The sequence below is a fragment of the Neltuma alba genome, unplaced genomic scaffold (genome assembly GCF_004799145.2).
Source record: "Neltuma alba isolate B1F8T4 unplaced genomic scaffold, ASM479914v2 tig00011304_pilon, whole genome shotgun sequence".
NCBI classification, from domain to species: Eukaryota; Viridiplantae; Streptophyta; class Magnoliopsida; order Fabales; family Fabaceae; genus Neltuma; species Neltuma alba.
In genome coordinates, this window is record NW_021636013.1 from 734,260 (window position 1) to 753,255 (window position 18,996).

Here is an 18,996-nt window from a genome sequence, read left to right on the forward strand (position 1 = left end):
AAAGTACTTTTAGGGTGATCTAAACACCTCCCTAAAGATGTTGGTATATTTTTTTTTAAAAAAAAGAGCAAAATATACTAATTACTTCTCAGTTTTGTCTTAGTTACACAACAGGAAAAAATTTCAATTCAGAATCGAGAAAGGGATGAAACTACCCAGAAATAAAATTAACAAAATCCTTGTTTTTAATAAATTTTTTTTAGTTTAGATGTTGTACCTGTTCATCATTCGTCTTCTCCTTTTGCTAATTTTACGTTTTATTGCTCTTCTTTTATTATGTACATCTTTTTTTTTCCCTTATTAATATCATTTGATCTTTTATCAAAAAAGAAAATGTTACTTTTAGCGCTGCCATTGGTTTTTCCAACCTCTCTTTCTCGATGGAACACTTTATTTCCTTTCATTTTCTAAGTAAAATTCGTGTAACTATAAAAATAATAATATAATTGAGAAATTTAGTACACTGAGGGGTAAAATAGTAAATAAAATTCGTTTCAATATAAACTCTAAGTAAAAATTATGTTTTCATAATTTTTTTAGAATATTTCTAACAATATTAATATGTTTTCATAATTTTTTTAGAATATTTCTAACAATATTAGCATATTGAACTAAACTATATTTTTAAAATAGAGAGGAACTGTGTAATTATAGCAAACTAGAATGTTGTGAGAGTAATAAAATCATCCAATCAACGAACACCATCCAAAAATTAATTGGTATATTCAAAAAAATACATTAATTATAACAAAGATTAAGATGAAAATCGTAGCCGCTATATATCATCAATCAAATCCAATTTTTCTTCTTCTTCTGATCTCTTCACTCGAGTAACTGCCTTTTCAACCTATAAAAAAAAAAATAATGCTAACAATTTTTACATAGAAAATTTTGAGTTTAAAGAGGACATGCATGCATAAATATACATTTAGTGACAAGAAAATCATGCATATCTATGTGAGCGAACATGGAAAATTATGCATAAAATTAATTTAAACAGGAAACGTTAGTTAAGAATTATGGACTTAAGCCACCTAGTATTATTTATAATTTTTTTTATGACAATATGGTAGTGGTGGTGTTGGTAATGGGCATGATAAATACTATTTCCGATGCGAGCTAATTGACTTATTTGAGTAGATTAAGAAAACTAGTTAAGTTAGTTATTTGTAATAAATATGATGCTATATTTTTTGAAATATTCTTGTCAATTAAGTGTATTAGCTGGAACTATCATTATTACAAAGACTACCTTATGAAAAATGAATAAATATAAGAGCCAAAATGAATTAGAGTCTTATATTTAGAAACAAAATAAAAGTTAAATGAACTTTTAAGGACTGGAGGTAGTAATTAATTTCTTTTGGATAAAATAAATAAATAAAAATGTTATAAATGTGTGAGTAAGGCCTCTTTGATGAGAATTGTATAATACCTCAACATTCCAATTTGTTCTGGCGGTAAGTATGATAAGAATCGCAGTCTGAAAAAATATACCGGCGATCATGCCCCACCACATGCCCTAATTAACACATAATCAAAGCCAAAATTAAAAACAAAATACCGAATAATTAAGAATAATTAATAATTGAATCAGAAAGAAATGGACATTGCCGTTAATATCCAGCGTATTTGATTTAGATGATTTAAATGTCATGTTTTTATTTTATTTTTTATTACTAATCATTACATTTTTGTTTTGCAAAAATCTACAGTTAAAAATTTATAACCCTTTATGTTTTGCTTCTTTCAAATTTTAAAAAAGATATATAAATGCTCTAGGCTAATCAAATAAATTAAATCTGAAAATTAAAGTTATTGCCCAAAAAAATAAAAGTTTGAACTTACTGCTACTCCCAAACTGGTCTTGAAGCCAAGAACAATGCCAATGGGAAGACCAATCACATAATAACAAACCAAATTTACATAAGCCACTGCACCCTGCCATCCACTTCCAATTGCAACTCCTATATCACAGCACAATACATTAATTAATTAAAGCACTTATCATGTAATATAATTAGAATAAAATATCAAATTTTACAAAAAACTCGCCTGTAATTTTTTTTTTTGGTAAAAAAAATCCCACAAATATAGATATATAAACAGTAAAACTACACTAGCTCAAATAGCATGGAGTTTCCTAAAACCACGTAAAAAAAGTGCTTTCATACAAATGGAAACAAAACTTTTCTTAAATACTTATTTTGAACATCCCGTAAAATCACTTTTAAAAAGCTAATCCAAACACCCTTAGCTTAACTAATGCATGGTCTCAAGTTTAAGACCCGAGAGACTCATTATCGTCCTTGTAATCATACCGTACCTGCTGTCCGACTCAACTGAGATTAGTAATTGAAATGGTAATTGAGGGTTACCTGAGAGTATAGGTTGAATGCCATTCAAAAGGACCGAGATGGCAAGCAAAGGGGTGAGATTGGAGACAGCGTGAATGACAGCAGTATTAGTAGTGAAGAGTTTGCTCATTTCAACCCTAAATATCAGAATTAGTGCGCAGAAAACTATGCTTATCGCCAAGCTTGTGCCGTTCACCACTATCACTGCGAATCTTGCCAGTTTTGGATGAGCTGCTCCCAGTTCATTACTCACTCTTACACTGAAAATTCATAAATCTATACATTAACTAGAGAACCATTAATCTCACCCAAAAAATTCATAAATTCAGATTCTTCTTCAACAAACCTGGTGGCTGCGCACAGACCTAGCATGAAGTTCATGTCCCAGTTCCAGTAGTTCATACTGAAAGTTCAAGGTGTTCATCAGGTACTGCACAATTTCTTGAATTCTCAATGAAATGAAGGGGAAAAGAGAAGAGCTTTCTTTTTGTTTTGTTTTGGGGTTTGGAGTTTGAAGGAAATTAAACCATACCATATGGAAATAGAATCCAGTGAAACCGTTGGGTTTGGTAGAAGTCCCGATAAGAGCACTAATCCCTGGCTGTACCATATCTCCAAACTGCATTCACAATCAAATAAAAGCTATAAATGTTAGATTCATAGAGCAATAATTCAGATATCTATCAACTTTGTCATTATATTCCATCATTTATTGCGTTAAATGGGTCCATGCAATCTTAAAAGTTAGAAGAACAAAGACATAAATATGACAAACTAAGTGTATGTTCATGGTAGCAACCTTAAAACATGGTTTTGACAAAAAACAACAAGCCTATTGCATATAGTATAAAAAAAAAAGAAGTCAGTTTTAGAGGTGATCAAGAGCATAAGATAAAACAAACTGTCAATCTTTTTTCAATATTTAAAATGTAAGTCTCATGTTTTCACAGAGTCTAAGATAATTATACTGTTTATGACTTATAAATAGCGTGACTTTCTATAAATTTAACTATATATATAGATATCAACTTAAAACCCTAAAGGCTATATGCTCATAGAAATTCTAAGTAGCTTGCATCCTCCAAAACTAAATAGCCAGCCTAAGAAATTCTAATATATTCCATGAAGGGATAGATACATACGCAAGCATAACAGCAGAAGCAGCGGTGAGTTTAAAGTAAGGCCAGATTCCAGAGAAGGCTTTTATGGAGAACCCGGGCCAAGTCTCTTTACAAGATGGGCTAAAAACAATGTAAAGCCCATTGATCAACACAAAAAGCCACCAAGAAAAGCTAAGAGTCAAAGCAGCCCCAAGAAGGCCAAGGCCCCAAACATAAACCACAAGCCAAGAGAGCAATATGTGCAGCAAGAACACTCCCACAGACATATAGGCCAATGGGTTCACTATGTTTTGGGCCTGCAAGAACCTTTGCATCGGGCAGCTCAATGCAAATGCATATAACTGAGGGATGATCCCATGGGCAAAGACTTGGCCTTGTTCGGCTATGTCTTCGGCCTGGCCCATGGCCTTGAGAATTGGGCCTGAAAACCAGTACAAGAATGTGAGTAGAAATGCTGCTCCTAAGTGCAATACAATTGCTCTTTGGCATATAATGCCCAGTGCTTTGTATCTCTTAGCTCCATATGCTTGTCCACATACCGTTTGCACTGCACTAGCCATACCTATCTGCAAAATACATGTCATCCTAGTATCAAAATTTATTAAAAAAAAGAAAAATGCTATCACTTCTTGAGTATTAAAAAAATAATTATTAAAAAGTTCTAGTGACAATGGAGTAGCCTGCAATAAAGTAATAAATGAAATCTGTTCACTCATCATTTGGACTCATTGGTAATCATCTTTTTCTTGAGATTTCATTATATTTCTCCCTTTATAAAACATCTACAGGTGAAACTAAAAAATTATATTTAAATTTATATATATTTGAATCCGCCAATGATCCCATGACCTAGTGATATGTAAACTCATGTGACAGGTTCGATGGCACTTATAATTTTTAGTTCACTAGTGTCTATTTCTTTAAATGGAAAAAATATATGTCTGAAATCAAAGTATCACTTTTTCCCTCTTCTTTTAATATCTAGAGATAAAGGAAACTCGCACATGCCACATGCTCACAAAGGAGCATGGGCCACTTTGGGGGAACTCGCAATTTCTTTAAGCTAAGCATTTATTGCTTCGGAAAATGTTGAGGCATTTATGAATTTTGTTGTCCTGTATATAGGAACAGGATAATTGTATAATTAAAGAAATAATACATGAATTTCTAAAAAAGAATGTTCTACTACAAGGGTATAATAAAGAAATAATACTTATGATTTTCTAATAAAAGACAGACTAAGTAAAACACTAAAATTCATTTTAAAAGCGAGAGATTTAAAAAACAAAGAAAGGGAGAGATTGTTAATTCACTAATTCTATCTGCAAAAAAGAAATTTAACTCTACCAACATTTAAACCGAACTTCAAAGTCCCATTAGTAAGAGAATATTAATCTTTCACTAAATATATACATATCTATATGTTCGTGATTATATAAAAAAATCACCAAACGTACCATGATCCCATAAGCAAGACCTTGAATTCCAACACTGGCAATGGAGGCTCCGGCGAGAGCGACGGTGCCGAGGTCGCCGGTGAACTTGAGAGTGGCAAAGGTGAGCATGTAAGTGAACAAAGAAACCACTATGGAAGCCCCAGAGAGATGCCACAAAATCTTAGACTCCCACCCCACAAGCCTCACCCACCCTCCCAATCTTATCCCCCCTTTCTCCAGCATCTCCTCCACCTCGTCCCCTGACATTCTCGTGCCGGCCGCCACCACCGCGGCCCCGGCCCCATTCTGCTGCTGTATCAGTGGCTCCCTCTCTGTCGAACCCATGCTACCTCGATCTATCTCTTGCTCACTCACTAACTCGCCTTCAAAAAAAACCCCCAGATATCTTACTGATGAGATCAGATTCAGATGTCTGTGTTTTAAGTTATTTCTCTGCACTGTGGTTATTTATAAAGCCACATATCTATTAATAATTTGCTAATGATCATTATGGGCTTTCTTTTTCAAATTTACAAAAGTAATATTTTAAAAAGCACTATTATTAACGCTATGTCCACCATACTTAATTTAGTTAGAGTCATCATCCGTCAGTCTTTGCCTCGTGACTACTGGTAGTTAGAGCTACCTGCCAAAATGTTCCCACGTGCTAAAAAAAAACTTTACCTTCTGTATATAATAAAAATCTAGTCAATTAAAAACCAATAAAAATGATTTTAATTCCTCATAATATTTTATCACCTCTAATAGAGTATTAGTTTGATATTGTACATGTATTTTTAGTTTTATTATAAATATATGTGTTTGGCTTTAATTAAATTGTTTTTGATTATGCTATTATATTAATTTATCATATATCAAATAATTATTGGAATCTGTAACTTCGAGTATAATTGAAATAATTTTCTTTCTTTTTTTCTTTCTCTTTTTCTGTTTTTTTCCCGCTTCAACTTGAAGGATAAATAAACAACTAGCTAACAAGCTCTACGTCCAACGCTGGAACAAACACATCGAGTCTTGAGAGAGAGAGAGGGTCGGAAGTCGGAATTAGTGTTTTGTGCTTTCAATAAAGTTTGTCGCCGCTCGCCAACACTTCAATACTCTTTTATTATATTATTATAAATTTCAAAAAACTAATTTGCTCATAATAAAAATTATTCAAAATTAGTTAAAATTAATAAATAAATAAAAATATTTTTTATTTATAAATATACTTCTATAATAAATTAGAAAAAGATTAAAAAATATGTGAAAAAATTTAATAAGAGAGAACGTGATAAAAGAAAAAATAAATAATTAAAGATAAAATTGAAAGAAACATAGTGTTAAAACAAACTTAAATTACTTCATATATTAAAAGCACTTTTTTATAAATCAAAATAAACTGCTCTATATATTTACTTTGTATTTTATAAAATTATTTCTAATAATTTGATTTCCATCTAAATACCCCCTAAAACTTATAAAATGGATCATAAACTTCCTATAATTTAAAACTTATAAATAAGAGTAGAAAGAGTATTATAAAGCCAAGTTACATTATGAAATCAGCGCGAGAAACATTATTTTAGTATGCAATACTACCTTCAATCCAATCCTTATTATAAAAGTTACATAACTAATTTTAAAATATTAAGAAAATTAAGTAAGTTAGTTATTTGTCACAAATATGTGATGTCCTCCTCAAATGATCTTATTTAATTACTATTCTATTCTTATTTATAAGTCACTTGTAAAATCTTTTCTTAAATATAAGTTATTTGGAGCATAATTAATGAATTTCTAATTTTATTCTTGTTGACTTAATAAATATATAGAGAGAGATAAAGTAGATAAATAAAACAAATATATAAAACATAGTTTTAATACTTTTGCTTTAATAATAATACATATAAAAAAATTATTAATTTAATATATTTCTTAATTTATAGGGACAACGGAGTATGAATAGGAACACATGCACATTGAAGTACATGTGGGCCCTCTTACAATTAGCAGTTGAAGTATTAGTGGCAACCAAGTGGACTATGGAGGTCTGTCTCTGTATAGGACAAAAATGCCCCAGTTTCGGCGCCATCTACTTTTCTCAGAGTGTGGTTTCATAAACTGAATTTTTAGTTGGTAACAAGCATTACCGTTGACTGGCGTGCTTGCTTCAACAAAAATCCTCCTCTCCGCCACACGTACTCTTTTTATAGTAAACAAGTTAAGGATCCGTCTGGTTTGATGGAATGACTTTCCTTTCATAAAAGTAATTGAAGCATATTTTGTGTATATACTATTATTTCCGGTTCTAATTATAAAATCTTATTTATAATATATAAATGGGATCTTATAAAATAAAAACGGAGAGAGTATATATTCTCATGAACATAGAACATCTTACATTATTAAATACTAGTAGTAACGTTCTATAATGTTGTCTTTAAACCTATTAAAATATTACAATGTGGCCTCTAATAAGGAAAGCAGACTGGTCTGGCGTCATTGAATCGGGATATTTGAAGAAACATCGATCTGAACAACTCCCCCCCCCCCCAAAATTAAATTTGAAGAAAACTGAGGGATATTTTGGTAAAAGAAAAAAAAGAAGAGAAGCACTTTAATTAAGACACCTGTCAGGGATTGCGGGTCCCACCTTTATATGCAACACGCATTTGCTTTCCATTAACAGGTCAGGGCTGACATTACAACGTTTTCATAAATAAAGATAGAAAAATGACACTTAATATTAAAATTCTTATTTCGTAACTTAAATAATGAAAAATCTTTTTTGAGCACATATAATCAAATTGAAATTTTAAAATTTGCTAAAAAGATCAAATTATTTTTTATTTAAAAAAAATCAAGCAACCTCATTAGTCAGCCTGTTACCAGAGTTACGATGCTAACAGTTCCAACGGCCGATCAATGACCGGTTGATAGAGCTCTAATGGCCCACAACTATTTTTTTTTAGAGATTTTTTCAAATATGGTAATGCAATTAACAAGTTTTTTTAGAACTATTAACAAGTTTAGTATAACATTTAACAATAGATTTTTTAGAAAATTAAGTAACGTGGTTAACAAGTCATGTAACTATATTAACAACTCTTATAACAAGTTATGTAATGATATTAATAACTATCATAACTACAGTGATTGCCTAATAAATAAGAAAATTTTGTTATACAATATTTATAGGGAGTTAATATTAACAAAAAAATACCAATGTTCATAGGGAAATTTTGTTAATGGCGTTGTGAGAGTTGTTAATATCATTGCATGACTTGTTCACTGTGTTATTGAAGTTGCAAAAATATCACTTTTTGAATTTTTTGAAAAACTTATTGTTAATTACTATACTAAACTTGCTAATATCGTCAAAGAACTTATTAACTGTGTTATAAGACTTGAAAAATTTTCTATTTATGATACTATGACTAATCTCTCAAAATATAAAAAGCTCTTAAATCACAAGATTAATGGCATTATAAGAGTTGTTAATATAATTACATAACTTATTAACCGTGTTCCTGATGTTGTAAAAAAGTCACTTTTTGAATTTTTTAAAAAACCTGTTATTAACTTTTATACCAAACTTGTTAATAGTTTTAAAGAATTTGTTAATTATGTTAATAAACCTGAAAAAATCCAAAAAAATAAAAGGTATGGTTGGCGGCCTAGTTGAACTTTGGTGGCTGTTGTTGGCACTAAAGCTCTAGCAATCGACTGGCTGGTGAGGGTGTTTTTTTTCCCCAAAAAAATATAGGGCAATTTAGTCTTTTTAGCAAACTTCAAAATCCCAATTTGGTCATATGAGTTTAAAAGGGAATTTTTATTATTTAGGTGACCAAATGGAGATTTCAATACTCAAGTGTTATTTTTCTGACAAAAAATTGACATTTAATTCCCTCTTTTTTAGTATAACGAATATACTCCCTTTATTATAAGAAATAACTATCAAAATCACATGGTTTAAAGTGTTAGTTAAATTTAGTTAAAAACAGAAAATATAAAATATATATATATGAGAGATAATAAGTAAAAATTTAGCGTAAAGAGATAATAAATGAAACTATATTTAATGGGAGTAAAAATTGAAGGATAATTTTAAAATTCCAAATAAAAATAAAAAGAAATTGTTTGTCACACATCACTATGAGAGATTGTTATTGTTTACTTATAAAAAAAATACAAGGGAGTGATATACTGTCACAGAAGACTAATCTTTCTCCAAGTTCATAGGCATAGAGATAACGTCTCTTAATTATGCTTTTTATAGACATAAGAGCTAAGAACTGAATATTCAGAGCTGTCATTTATGTTTATGTAAGTTGACGTCAATTATGGTCAATGACTAGTTGTTTTAGCAGCGACATTACCCTAATACTTGGATGAGCTTTTGAATTTGAACCCGATGTTAATATATTTGTGTGTGCACATGCATTTGATTGTACTATATAAAAAATGAGAATGGAAAAAATATTTAAAAAGAAATAGGTATTCAAAAAACATATAAGGTAGTTGGTCGATCATTAAAAAAAAAAGAAAAATAATTCTTGAGGTAATTATAGTTTTTTTTAAAATTTTTAATTTGGTATCTATGTGTTTTTTTTCCCTTCTTAAAGCTTTTAATTTTACTCTCTTAACACTATTAATCTATATAACTTTACTCTATTGGCACTGTTAAACTATGAACAAAAATTAATTGTGCTAATAAAGTAAAATTAAATGATTTAATATGGAGAAAAAACTTACAGGTACCAAATTATAAATTGAAGGAAACTATAATATAATATTTAAGACAAGTAGGCCTGTGTTTGTTGGTTGAGGCTTTGTTTTTTTTTCCTCCTTTGATTGAGGACAAAAGATGCGTTTGGTGATTGCAACTTCAGAATTTGTTTTTTTTTTTTAATTTAAAAAAACCATTCTTGAGGTACTTAAAAGTCTTCTTCAATTTATAATTTAGTATCTATGAGTTTTTTCTCCGTGCTAAATTATTTAACTTTACTTTATTAGTACAATTAGTTTTTGTATATGGTTTAATAATGCTAACAGAGTAAAGTTATAGAGATTAATGGTGCTAAAAGAGTAAAACTAAAAGCTTTAATAAAGAGAAAAACACATAGATACCAAATTAAAAATTAAAGAAAATTATAAGTATCTCAAGAATAGTTTTTTTTGGTCAATATAACCTTGGTCTCTCAAATTTATCATCATTTTGGTTTTAGTCTCTTAAGTTTCAAACTATAAGTTTTGGTGTTTTAAGTTTCTTTTCATTTATAACATTGATCCCTATAATTCAATAAAAATTTTAACTACTTTGCCCTTTGAGGGACCAAAACCTATAGTTTGAAACTTAAGGGATCAAAACAAAAATGAGGATAAATTTGAAGAACCGAAAATTATATTAATCTTTTTTAAAAAAAAAATTCCGAAGTTGCTATCACCAAACCTATCTTTTGTCCTCAAGTAAGCCTCAACCAACTAGCACACCCCACTTGTCTTAAAGTTATCTGAATTCTTCTTGTCAACACAATGATTTTGATCCAAGAGCCGAGGCGCGGGATACGTAATTAATTAGGATTATTTTATTTAGATTAGATTATCTAAGTTATCTTTTAATTTGAATTCCCAGCCTCTAACTTACTTAGACGATAATACGCTGGTGGTACATTGATTCTGGTTCTTAAACCATATGCTTAGATGGAGAGAAAATGAAGCAGGTGGATGCTTTAAAGAAAAAAATGAAGCAGCTGGAATAAGAAGCTACGGAAAAAATAGGATAGAAAATACATTGTTTTCCCTCTATTTGAACATAACAAAGGAAAATAATAAGGATGCAAGAATGGAGGAGAAAGGTAAGGGGGATATTTTCCTAAATAACACTACTTCCCGTTATAAATATATGAGTTAAATAAAATGTTTACTTAAATTTTAAATATAAGATGTCATTTCATTTTTGTCTCCTAAACTTATAATTATTTTTTAAAAATATCTTTGTTAATTGCACATAGTAAAAGGTTTTCTTACGATAGTAGATACAACTTACAACGCACGTGATTCTAGAGGACATAATATAGACAAATCAGTACATATTTATTATAAATAATTAAACTTAACTAATATTTTTTATCCACAAATTAATCATCTAATCTTATATTAAAGGCTGAAAAGAGTTTAAAAAAAAATATCTGCATCTACTTTTTTTAAATCTTAAAAAAAAACTCCTAAACACCTCCAATCCACATGTCTTAGAATGAAGAACTTTCCAAATTGTCCAGTTAATATGTCTGAAAATGATATTATTCTCTTCTGGGGCCAATGACTTGAAGTGCAAATAAATATGAGTAAAATACATTGACCACTCTTCTAATTTATCTTAATTATAGAAACTCCCCTTCTATTTTGAAAACATATATAAACTTCTCTTATAATTAAAATGTCTGCTATACAAACCTCCTTCATATATTTAATATTCAATTTCTATACATTCAAACTATTAGTTGACCGTTAAATTTGACTTTAAATTATTTTTTTAATCAAAATGCCCTTTCTAACTTAATAATTATTTAGACATTTATATTTTTCAAAATTTTTTTATAAAATAAAAAATAATTCTAATATGTATATTTTTAAAATTTATAATATGTTATAAAATTTATTAATTTTGATCTAAATCATAAAATTTTATAATTTTAATATTTTATCACATTTATTAGAAATTATTTAATTTGATTTCTTTTAAATTGTAAAAGCATATTTCAAATACATAGTTTTTGTTTATTGTAGAGTTTAAATAATATAAGTTTAAAATATTTTATAAATTATTTAAATTTATAATTCAAAATTTTTAAACAAATCTTTGTTACAAAAATTTATAAACATGTTTAATCAAAGTATATATATATTTATTAAACAAATTAGTTAAATTTTTAATCAAGTTTTTTATGTTTGCCTTAAATGAATAAAATTATAATTTAGGAATTTATTAGAATGATGGGTAAAATCGTAAGTAAAATTTATTTTAATACAAATTTCAGTTAAAAATAATGTTTTTAGAATCTTTTTAAAATATTCCTAACGGTGGTAACTTATTAGATTAAACTGTATATTTTTAAAATAAAAAGAAAATCTGTATAATTGATACAAACTAAAAGAATAGTAAAAGTCTTTTGGGCCAATGACTTGAAGTGCCCTGTAAAATGATATTATCCGTATACATGGCCTAATCGAAGCTAGGCCATGTATAATAAATATTGAAGAGGTTCCCACAATTGAGACACACGCACGCATGTTTCCTTTCATAATTGAGCAATAATTTCAGAAGACAAAATGTATAATAAAGTAAAAACACTATTCGTTTCTACCCAAAAAAAAAAAAGCAATAACATTCCTCCACCCAACTACCAGTTTTCATGTTGTTTGATGCATATGCATAACTTTTAGATACGATGACTGATGGATTTTGACTCTACTGTTGTTTCTGCTTTATTTTATTTTCATTTTTATGTAAGTGATTCAATAAACTCTGATGTTGATTTTACTATAATCCTCTTTTTCCACATTCAACACCTAAATCCTAGCCTGGTGGTTCATAAAGTCATAATTTCACCTTAACCTGGTCTTTCTTTATTATAATTATTGTTGTTATTATTTGCAATATAATAGAGCATCCGAGGCATCATCATGAATAATTATGATAAATATAACTTATTCATTAAATTATGCAATATATGAAAATTGTTTAGTTAACAATCCATTAGTTTGAAAATGATTATCAAGTGGAGTATTTGAAACAGATATTTAATATCAGGGTATTTTAGTTAATTAAAACTAAATTTTGCCACAATCTTGATTATTTAAAGCAATCACGTTTAGTATTTTAACTTTATATAAAATTTTAATTTGCTTCCTTAATTTTGTAAATTGTCTTTTCAGTGCTCTTAACCCTTATAATTTCAATCTTATTAATTAAAAAAATGCCAGCATTGCAATTTTAAACAAGCTAAGAATACATTCTCAAATGTTAAAAAATGCCCGCTGATCATGAGTGAAATGGAAGAAGCATTTGATGGTGAAAAATTTATAACCATGGGTAGAAATTTGAATCATATGAAAAGGGGGGGGGGGGGAGGAAGAAGGATGATGTTTAATTTGGATAAAGGAAGATTCTACAGAGATTTACACCGATGCTGATTGGCTTGTGCAACTGAAAATAGAAAGTCACATGAAGAAGCCAAAAAAGAAAAGTAGAAGTACGAAATATTGCAGAAGCAAAATTAAGGGCTGGGGCTCAAGAGGGTCATGGGGTAGATGTTACTTGAATATGACTTCCCAACAACTCTTCACTGGGACAATAAAGCCGCAATGGCTTTAAACCCTGTACAAAATGAGCGAACAAAACGTGTGAAAAATGATAGCCATAAAAATGAGGCGGAAGGAATTTTGTATTCATACTATACTGGAGGCATTTGTAATGATTTATAAATAATTTTTTAATTATAATTTACATAATACGAGATAACTATGTAAGAAAAATTTTGTTTCTCTCCCCCAATTCATGCCATATACTGCCTTATTTGTTTATATATGCCGTACCTCTCTCTGTGAATAATACAATAGAGTCTCAGTCCAGAAATCCCCAATTAAGCATACAAAATTAGTGAGATCGCTAGATCGGATCACTAATACTGCCACACTTGAAGTACAAAGGATTAGAGGTTCATCAGTTTCAGATTACAAAATATAGCAAAGCAATCATGTTCATGAGTAGATCCAGCATCAAGAACACCACAATATGACATGACATGAATGATGACGACATGACTATATGATTTTGCTCACCTAACTAAGCACCCAAGTGGCCCAAGCCTAAATATATTTATTTCATACCTAACAAAAAAGAACTATAAGAGTCCGCGCGATTATGCATGAAATTAACTTTCCCATTAGGTAATGTGGAAACAAAATGCAAGAGGAGCATTATAGATGAAAACATGATGCAGGGTGCCTGTGAAGAAATATTTGTAATTTTCCTTGACGGAGCTGATGAGATAATTACCATCAACCAGGTAAAGAAGGTAGCAAATGATTTTCTGAATGAAACACAAACACCACGAACGTCACAATTATTTATAAGCAACGCAGTCCGCCCGAAAGTATATTTGTCGTCAAAACTATCCGAAGTCTCCTTCCCTGATTAAAACTTTAAAAGGTCCAGTATAATGATTTGGAGGAGCCCAGTTATGACAAATGCAGTCAAGATTATTTTTTGTGTTGAATCGCCTCATCCTAAAAACTCAAGTATTTCACAAGGATCCATTCTACCAAATGTTGACATTGCAGATGTGGCGAGTAAGAAAAGAAGGTACTGCTGCATCTTTTTGGAAGAACCTTCGAGGTTATCTGCTACACAAAATTCAGAATGTGCCCAGTCTGAACTAGCAAATGGGTTAACAACTTCTGGTAATGTGAACATGGTAAGTGCTAGGACGGTAAAATCAGAACTGTTAGATGAGGACTGGAAAAGGAGGCTTCAGGTCAAGAAAAAAAAGGGGGAACTTGAAGGAGGCTATACCTATACCTGTGGGATCATTAGATGGGGTCCATGCCAAACGTGAACAAGTCAAGCAATCAAATGTTGAGTCTGTCAAGCCTTCAAAAGGTAGCAACCTGAAGTTTCTTAATCCTGAATTCATTAAATTTGAACCAGGTCATGAGAACAATCGGGAAAGACCCAAAACAACAGCGAATATATCAGATCACATGGGTGGATAGTTGCTACAGGGATCACATAATTCTTCTTTATAATAGGTACTGTCTTTGGAATCACTGCCAACTTCGCAATGACAGTTTTGGCTTCAGGTGAAAACCATATACTCAGCAGAGTTGAGGAAGTGTGGTTGATGCCTAGGGATGCAGGTTAAAAACTCACAAACATGCTCCCACAAGACCTGATGATGACGAGATAACCTTATCAGCTGATATACAAGAGGATGATTCTTGTGGTTATGACTATGAATTAGATAGCAATTATGCTTTAACTGTCCATCTATCTGGTTGAGATCAATGCAAAAAGAAGTGATTTCAAAACAACATAAATTTATACCACCTCCGGTCTTTAACATAAGATCTAATTTGTAACTTAAATCAGAGGTAGTAATAAAAAATTAAGACTTGGAAACAGATATACCTATGCATTTGGACAAAAATCTACTATACAGATCATCAGGACCAAAGATATTAGCAGCACTTAAACAACGTTCCACATGGAGCCCAAAAAAAAAAAAAAGAGATATATATATATATATATATATATAGAGGTGGATGGGGTGTTGGGGACTTTTTTTTTTTTGAGGGGGGGGGGGTTAGCGAGAGTGTTAGATAGTCATGCCACACAATGGAGGGGGGAAGGGCAGTAATCTAGTGTGATGTCTGGTTAAACCAGACATAATCACCCATCACCTCTAACTGATAATAGATCAACCTATGACTAAGGACTTGATTAAGCAAGTTTTGAAGAAAAGAAAACATAAATCAAATCTCAATCTCAGAGTGTTAACATATATGATATATCAGTGAAAAGAGGCATGAGTAACTGAAGGGGAGCTCTGTTGTGTCATTAGTCATGAGAGCTCCAGAGGTTGTGCAAGAGTTTGCCATGCCCAGGTTTGATGAATGTATACATGAGGCAAAATAAAAGAAAAAGTTCAAATCTTTCAAGCTTTTAGTCACCTTTCAGAAGAAATTAAATGTTATTGAGAAGGCTAGGCCCCAGAAAAAAAAGGAAAAAAAGAAAAAGAATGTCAACACGAAGGGTGCACCCTAACAGGATAAACAATTATACCTTTGGTTCAAAATATAAGTATCAAATAATTAAATTACACCATTCAAAAAGTTAAAATCGGTTTAAAACAATAAATATGTAAAAAAACAGAAACTTATTTTTCTAAAATACCCTTAGTTATGGAGAGAGTAATTTGAAGAAAGAATGAATGAGAAAAAAAGATTACAGATACATATAATGAATTAGGGGTAAAAATAAGAAAAATGCATTAAATGATCAGAAAAATTCAAATTGATGCTAAAAAAAAAACCAACATTTTTCAAAGATTTGATGCTTATATTTTGAATCGGAGGGAGTGTCAGATTAGCGGTAAAAAAGGCTTACAAAGGGGAAATATTAAAATTATTAGCAATATGGACACATTTGGAAACTCATATGCCAGCACAAGAAGAAATGAATCACACAAATTGCAGATTGTTTAATGAACAAATTGCCTTGAATTGATAATGCTATTTTACATAATACAAATTGGAGGCTTAAGCCTACTGTAAAAATTGCAAAACCCACAGGCTTTCATTTAAAACCAGCCAGCAACCTCCTCTCTAACAATCCATTTGTATAAATCAATGTTTATGCTTCAGCTACAGGAAAATTTCATGAGATGACTTCAACTAGCAATAAAAGTTTTAGTAATAATGCACAGTAATAAATTACACAGTCAGTTTCCCTGACAATATTTGAACCAAAATTAACAGCCACAGCTAGACAGCTAAATTCCAGCGTACCAAGGAGCAGGGGACAACTCAGATGAGATCAAGGGGCAGTGTAGGAAGAGCAGTATGAGACACGGTCTTCAAAATGACAAAGCTTGGAAATTTACCGTATTAAAAGAAGGTCTTACTCCCCTGTTACTTTCTTTTACAAAACTGTTTAGCAACATGTGCCAAGTGACTTCATTAGGTATAAACCCATTCTCCACACCTCTATATAAAAGTAAACATGCTTCATTAAACAAACCCTCCTTGCAGTGCCTGTGTATCAGTGTGTTATATGTAATAGCATCAGGACATATTCCTTCATCCTGTAACCTGTCAAAAAGGTTTAGAGCATCCTGAACATGACCGATTTTGCAGAGACCATTGATGAGGGTATTATAGGTGACTATATCAGGTGTCAATACACGATGGATCATATGCCGAAGAAATAGAAGCGCATCATTTACTTTTCCAATTCTACATAAGGCATTGATCAAAATATTGCAAGAGATGATGCTAGGAAAAATCCCTTTACCAAGCATCTCCTCAAACAATTTCAATCCTTTTCCAATAGCCCCCACTTTGCAGAAAGCTTTGATAAGGCCATTGTAGGTAATATTGTCTAGTGGGCACCCTCTAAATAGCATTTCATCAACAAGTTTAAGCGCTTGCTTAATTGAATCTTTTCCAAGAAATGCGTGAATCAATATGTTATATGTTACAGTGTTGGCAATTACACCCTCCAAGAACATGTCGCGATACAACTGCAAGGCTTCTTCCAACTTATTATCCACAGACCATATATTACTGAATTGAATGTATATATGTCAGGTTTACATCCTTTGCTGGACATTTCAGTAAAAACTTGTAAAGCGTCTTGAACCTTCCCAGTTTTACACACAGCACAAATCAAGCAATTGTATCCCACTGTGTTCAAACTGAGACCCTTAGCTGACATTTCATTTACAACTTTAACGGCTTCCTCTAATTGGCCTTCCCTACAGAAAGCATTGATCAATATGGTGTACGTAATAACATTAGGTTCAATACCTAGTGATAGCATATCATGAAAGCATTTACAAGCAGAGAATAAATTCCCATTCTTGCAAAGTCCATGGATCAATATGTTAAATGTGAAGACATCAGGCGCATGACCAGCAATTAACATGTTATTGTACAGTAAGTCCATGGCTTCATCAAAACGTCCATTTGAGACATATCCATTAATTAATGTATTATAGATCACACTATTTGGCTTAGGAATTTTGCTAAGCAAGGCCCTTGCTTCATCAACCTGACCAATCTTACACCAACCATGCATTAGAACACCATAAGTTACTGCATCAGCAGCAAAACCTTGGAAGAGCATTCGATTCAGCAATTTTTCAGCCTCATTAATTCTTTTGGCCCTGCAGAGACCATGGATAACATCACTGATGGTTTGAACATCTGGTGTACAGCCCATCAAAAACATTTCTCCTAAAAGTTGCACAGCTTCATTCACTCTATTACTTTTGGAAACTGCATGTATCAGGGTCTGGTATATCACCGAACTTGGAACACAACCATGCTTTGCCATGTCTCGTAGAAGTGAGCAAGCTGAATCCACCTCATTAATCATACAAAATGCTTTCATCACCACTCCAAACGTGTAGACAGTTGGAGAAATTCCTCTGCTTAACATGTCATAGAAAACATTTGGTGCGACTCGGGGACAATTTCTGGAAACCAGTATATCTAATACAACATTATATGTCCCAAATGTAGGCTCACATGAATACACACTCTTCATATCTAACAAAAGCTTTGTAGCTTGCCCAGGCAACCCAGCTCTTTCATAGTGTTTCACAATCAAAAGAAAAAGTGATTATTTAAAGACAATTCTTTCTTCTTTCATCTGCAATAACAACCCGTCTATGATTTTAAACTCACCAGCTACACCAAGCTTATCCAATAAAATGTAGTATACATCATAGGAATGACAATATCCACTCTGGGAACCTGCCCATTCGAATATCTCCATTGACGTGGGCATGTCAAGTGGGAGCTCCAGCAATTTGCAAAGCTGAACTGGACTAATTTGATTAAGAGACCTTCGAAGCTGCTTAAGATTGAAAGGCTTAAGCAATCTCTCCCATTCGGTCTCATTGTCAGACCCATTATCGTTCAAGACTATATTATTCCCATGTGTATTGACTGCAGTTGAGCAAATTGCTAAAGAATGGATTCTGAACAAAACCTGAGTACTTTCACATACATGGGTTGGGACTCTTAATGTTCTCAACATCAATTTTTAATAAAGGGTCTATAAATTAAATCAAAGAAACTAACCCAATGGAAGGAGGGAAACCTCTTCGTGTCAAATAAGGACAGCTGATAACAGAATTCGCTAATGGACACCTCAAACCATGATCTGAATTGTAATGAAACCCGTTATGGAACCCTAAAATTGGTGAAGCCAGAGCACAATATAAACGGGAAAAAGACAACATCCCCTGCTTGGATGTGAAATTTTGGAGTTGATTCGATGCAATGGAA

At 31.5% G+C, this 18,996-nt stretch overlaps 1 protein-coding gene and 1 pseudogene across 1 annotated transcript; both read right to left on the minus strand.

Annotated features, from left to right (window-relative positions):
* Nucleotides 1-621: 621 nt before the first annotated feature.
* Nucleotides 622-5,348, minus strand: LOC114711626 (protein DETOXIFICATION 41). The gene is made up of 8 exons (XM_028896047.1): nucleotides 4,936-5,348; nucleotides 3,500-4,044; nucleotides 2,890-2,976; nucleotides 2,704-2,760; nucleotides 2,379-2,617; nucleotides 1,849-1,967; nucleotides 1,436-1,522; nucleotides 622-847 (listed from the first exon to the last, which is right to left on the minus strand). Exons 1-8 carry the CDS (start codon nucleotides 5,257-5,259, stop codon nucleotides 776-778), a joined length of 1,530 nt encoding a protein of 509 aa, XP_028751880.1. The 5' UTR covers nucleotides 5,260-5,348; the 3' UTR covers nucleotides 622-775.
* Nucleotides 5,349-16,390: 11,042 nt separating this feature from the next.
* LOC114711710 (pentatricopeptide repeat-containing protein At5g64320, mitochondrial-like) lies at nucleotides 16,391-18,773 on the minus strand (annotated as a pseudogene).
* Nucleotides 18,774-18,996: the final 223 nt, after the last annotated feature.

Excerpts from the sequence above, each read along its gene's own strand:
- LOC114711626 (XM_028896047.1), bottom strand. The coding sequence starts at position 5,259 with ATGGGTTCGACAGAGAGGGAGCCACTGATACAGCAGCAGAATGGGGCC. Across the intron at positions 1,523-1,848 it reads AGACCAGTTTGGGAGTAGCA|GGCATGTGGTGGGGCATGAT; the intron begins GTAAGTTCAAAC and ends TGTGTTAATTAG. Across the intron at positions 848-1,435 it reads GAACAAATTGGAATGTTGAG|GTTGAAAAGGCAGTTACTCG; the intron begins GTATTATACAAT and ends TTTTTTTTATAG.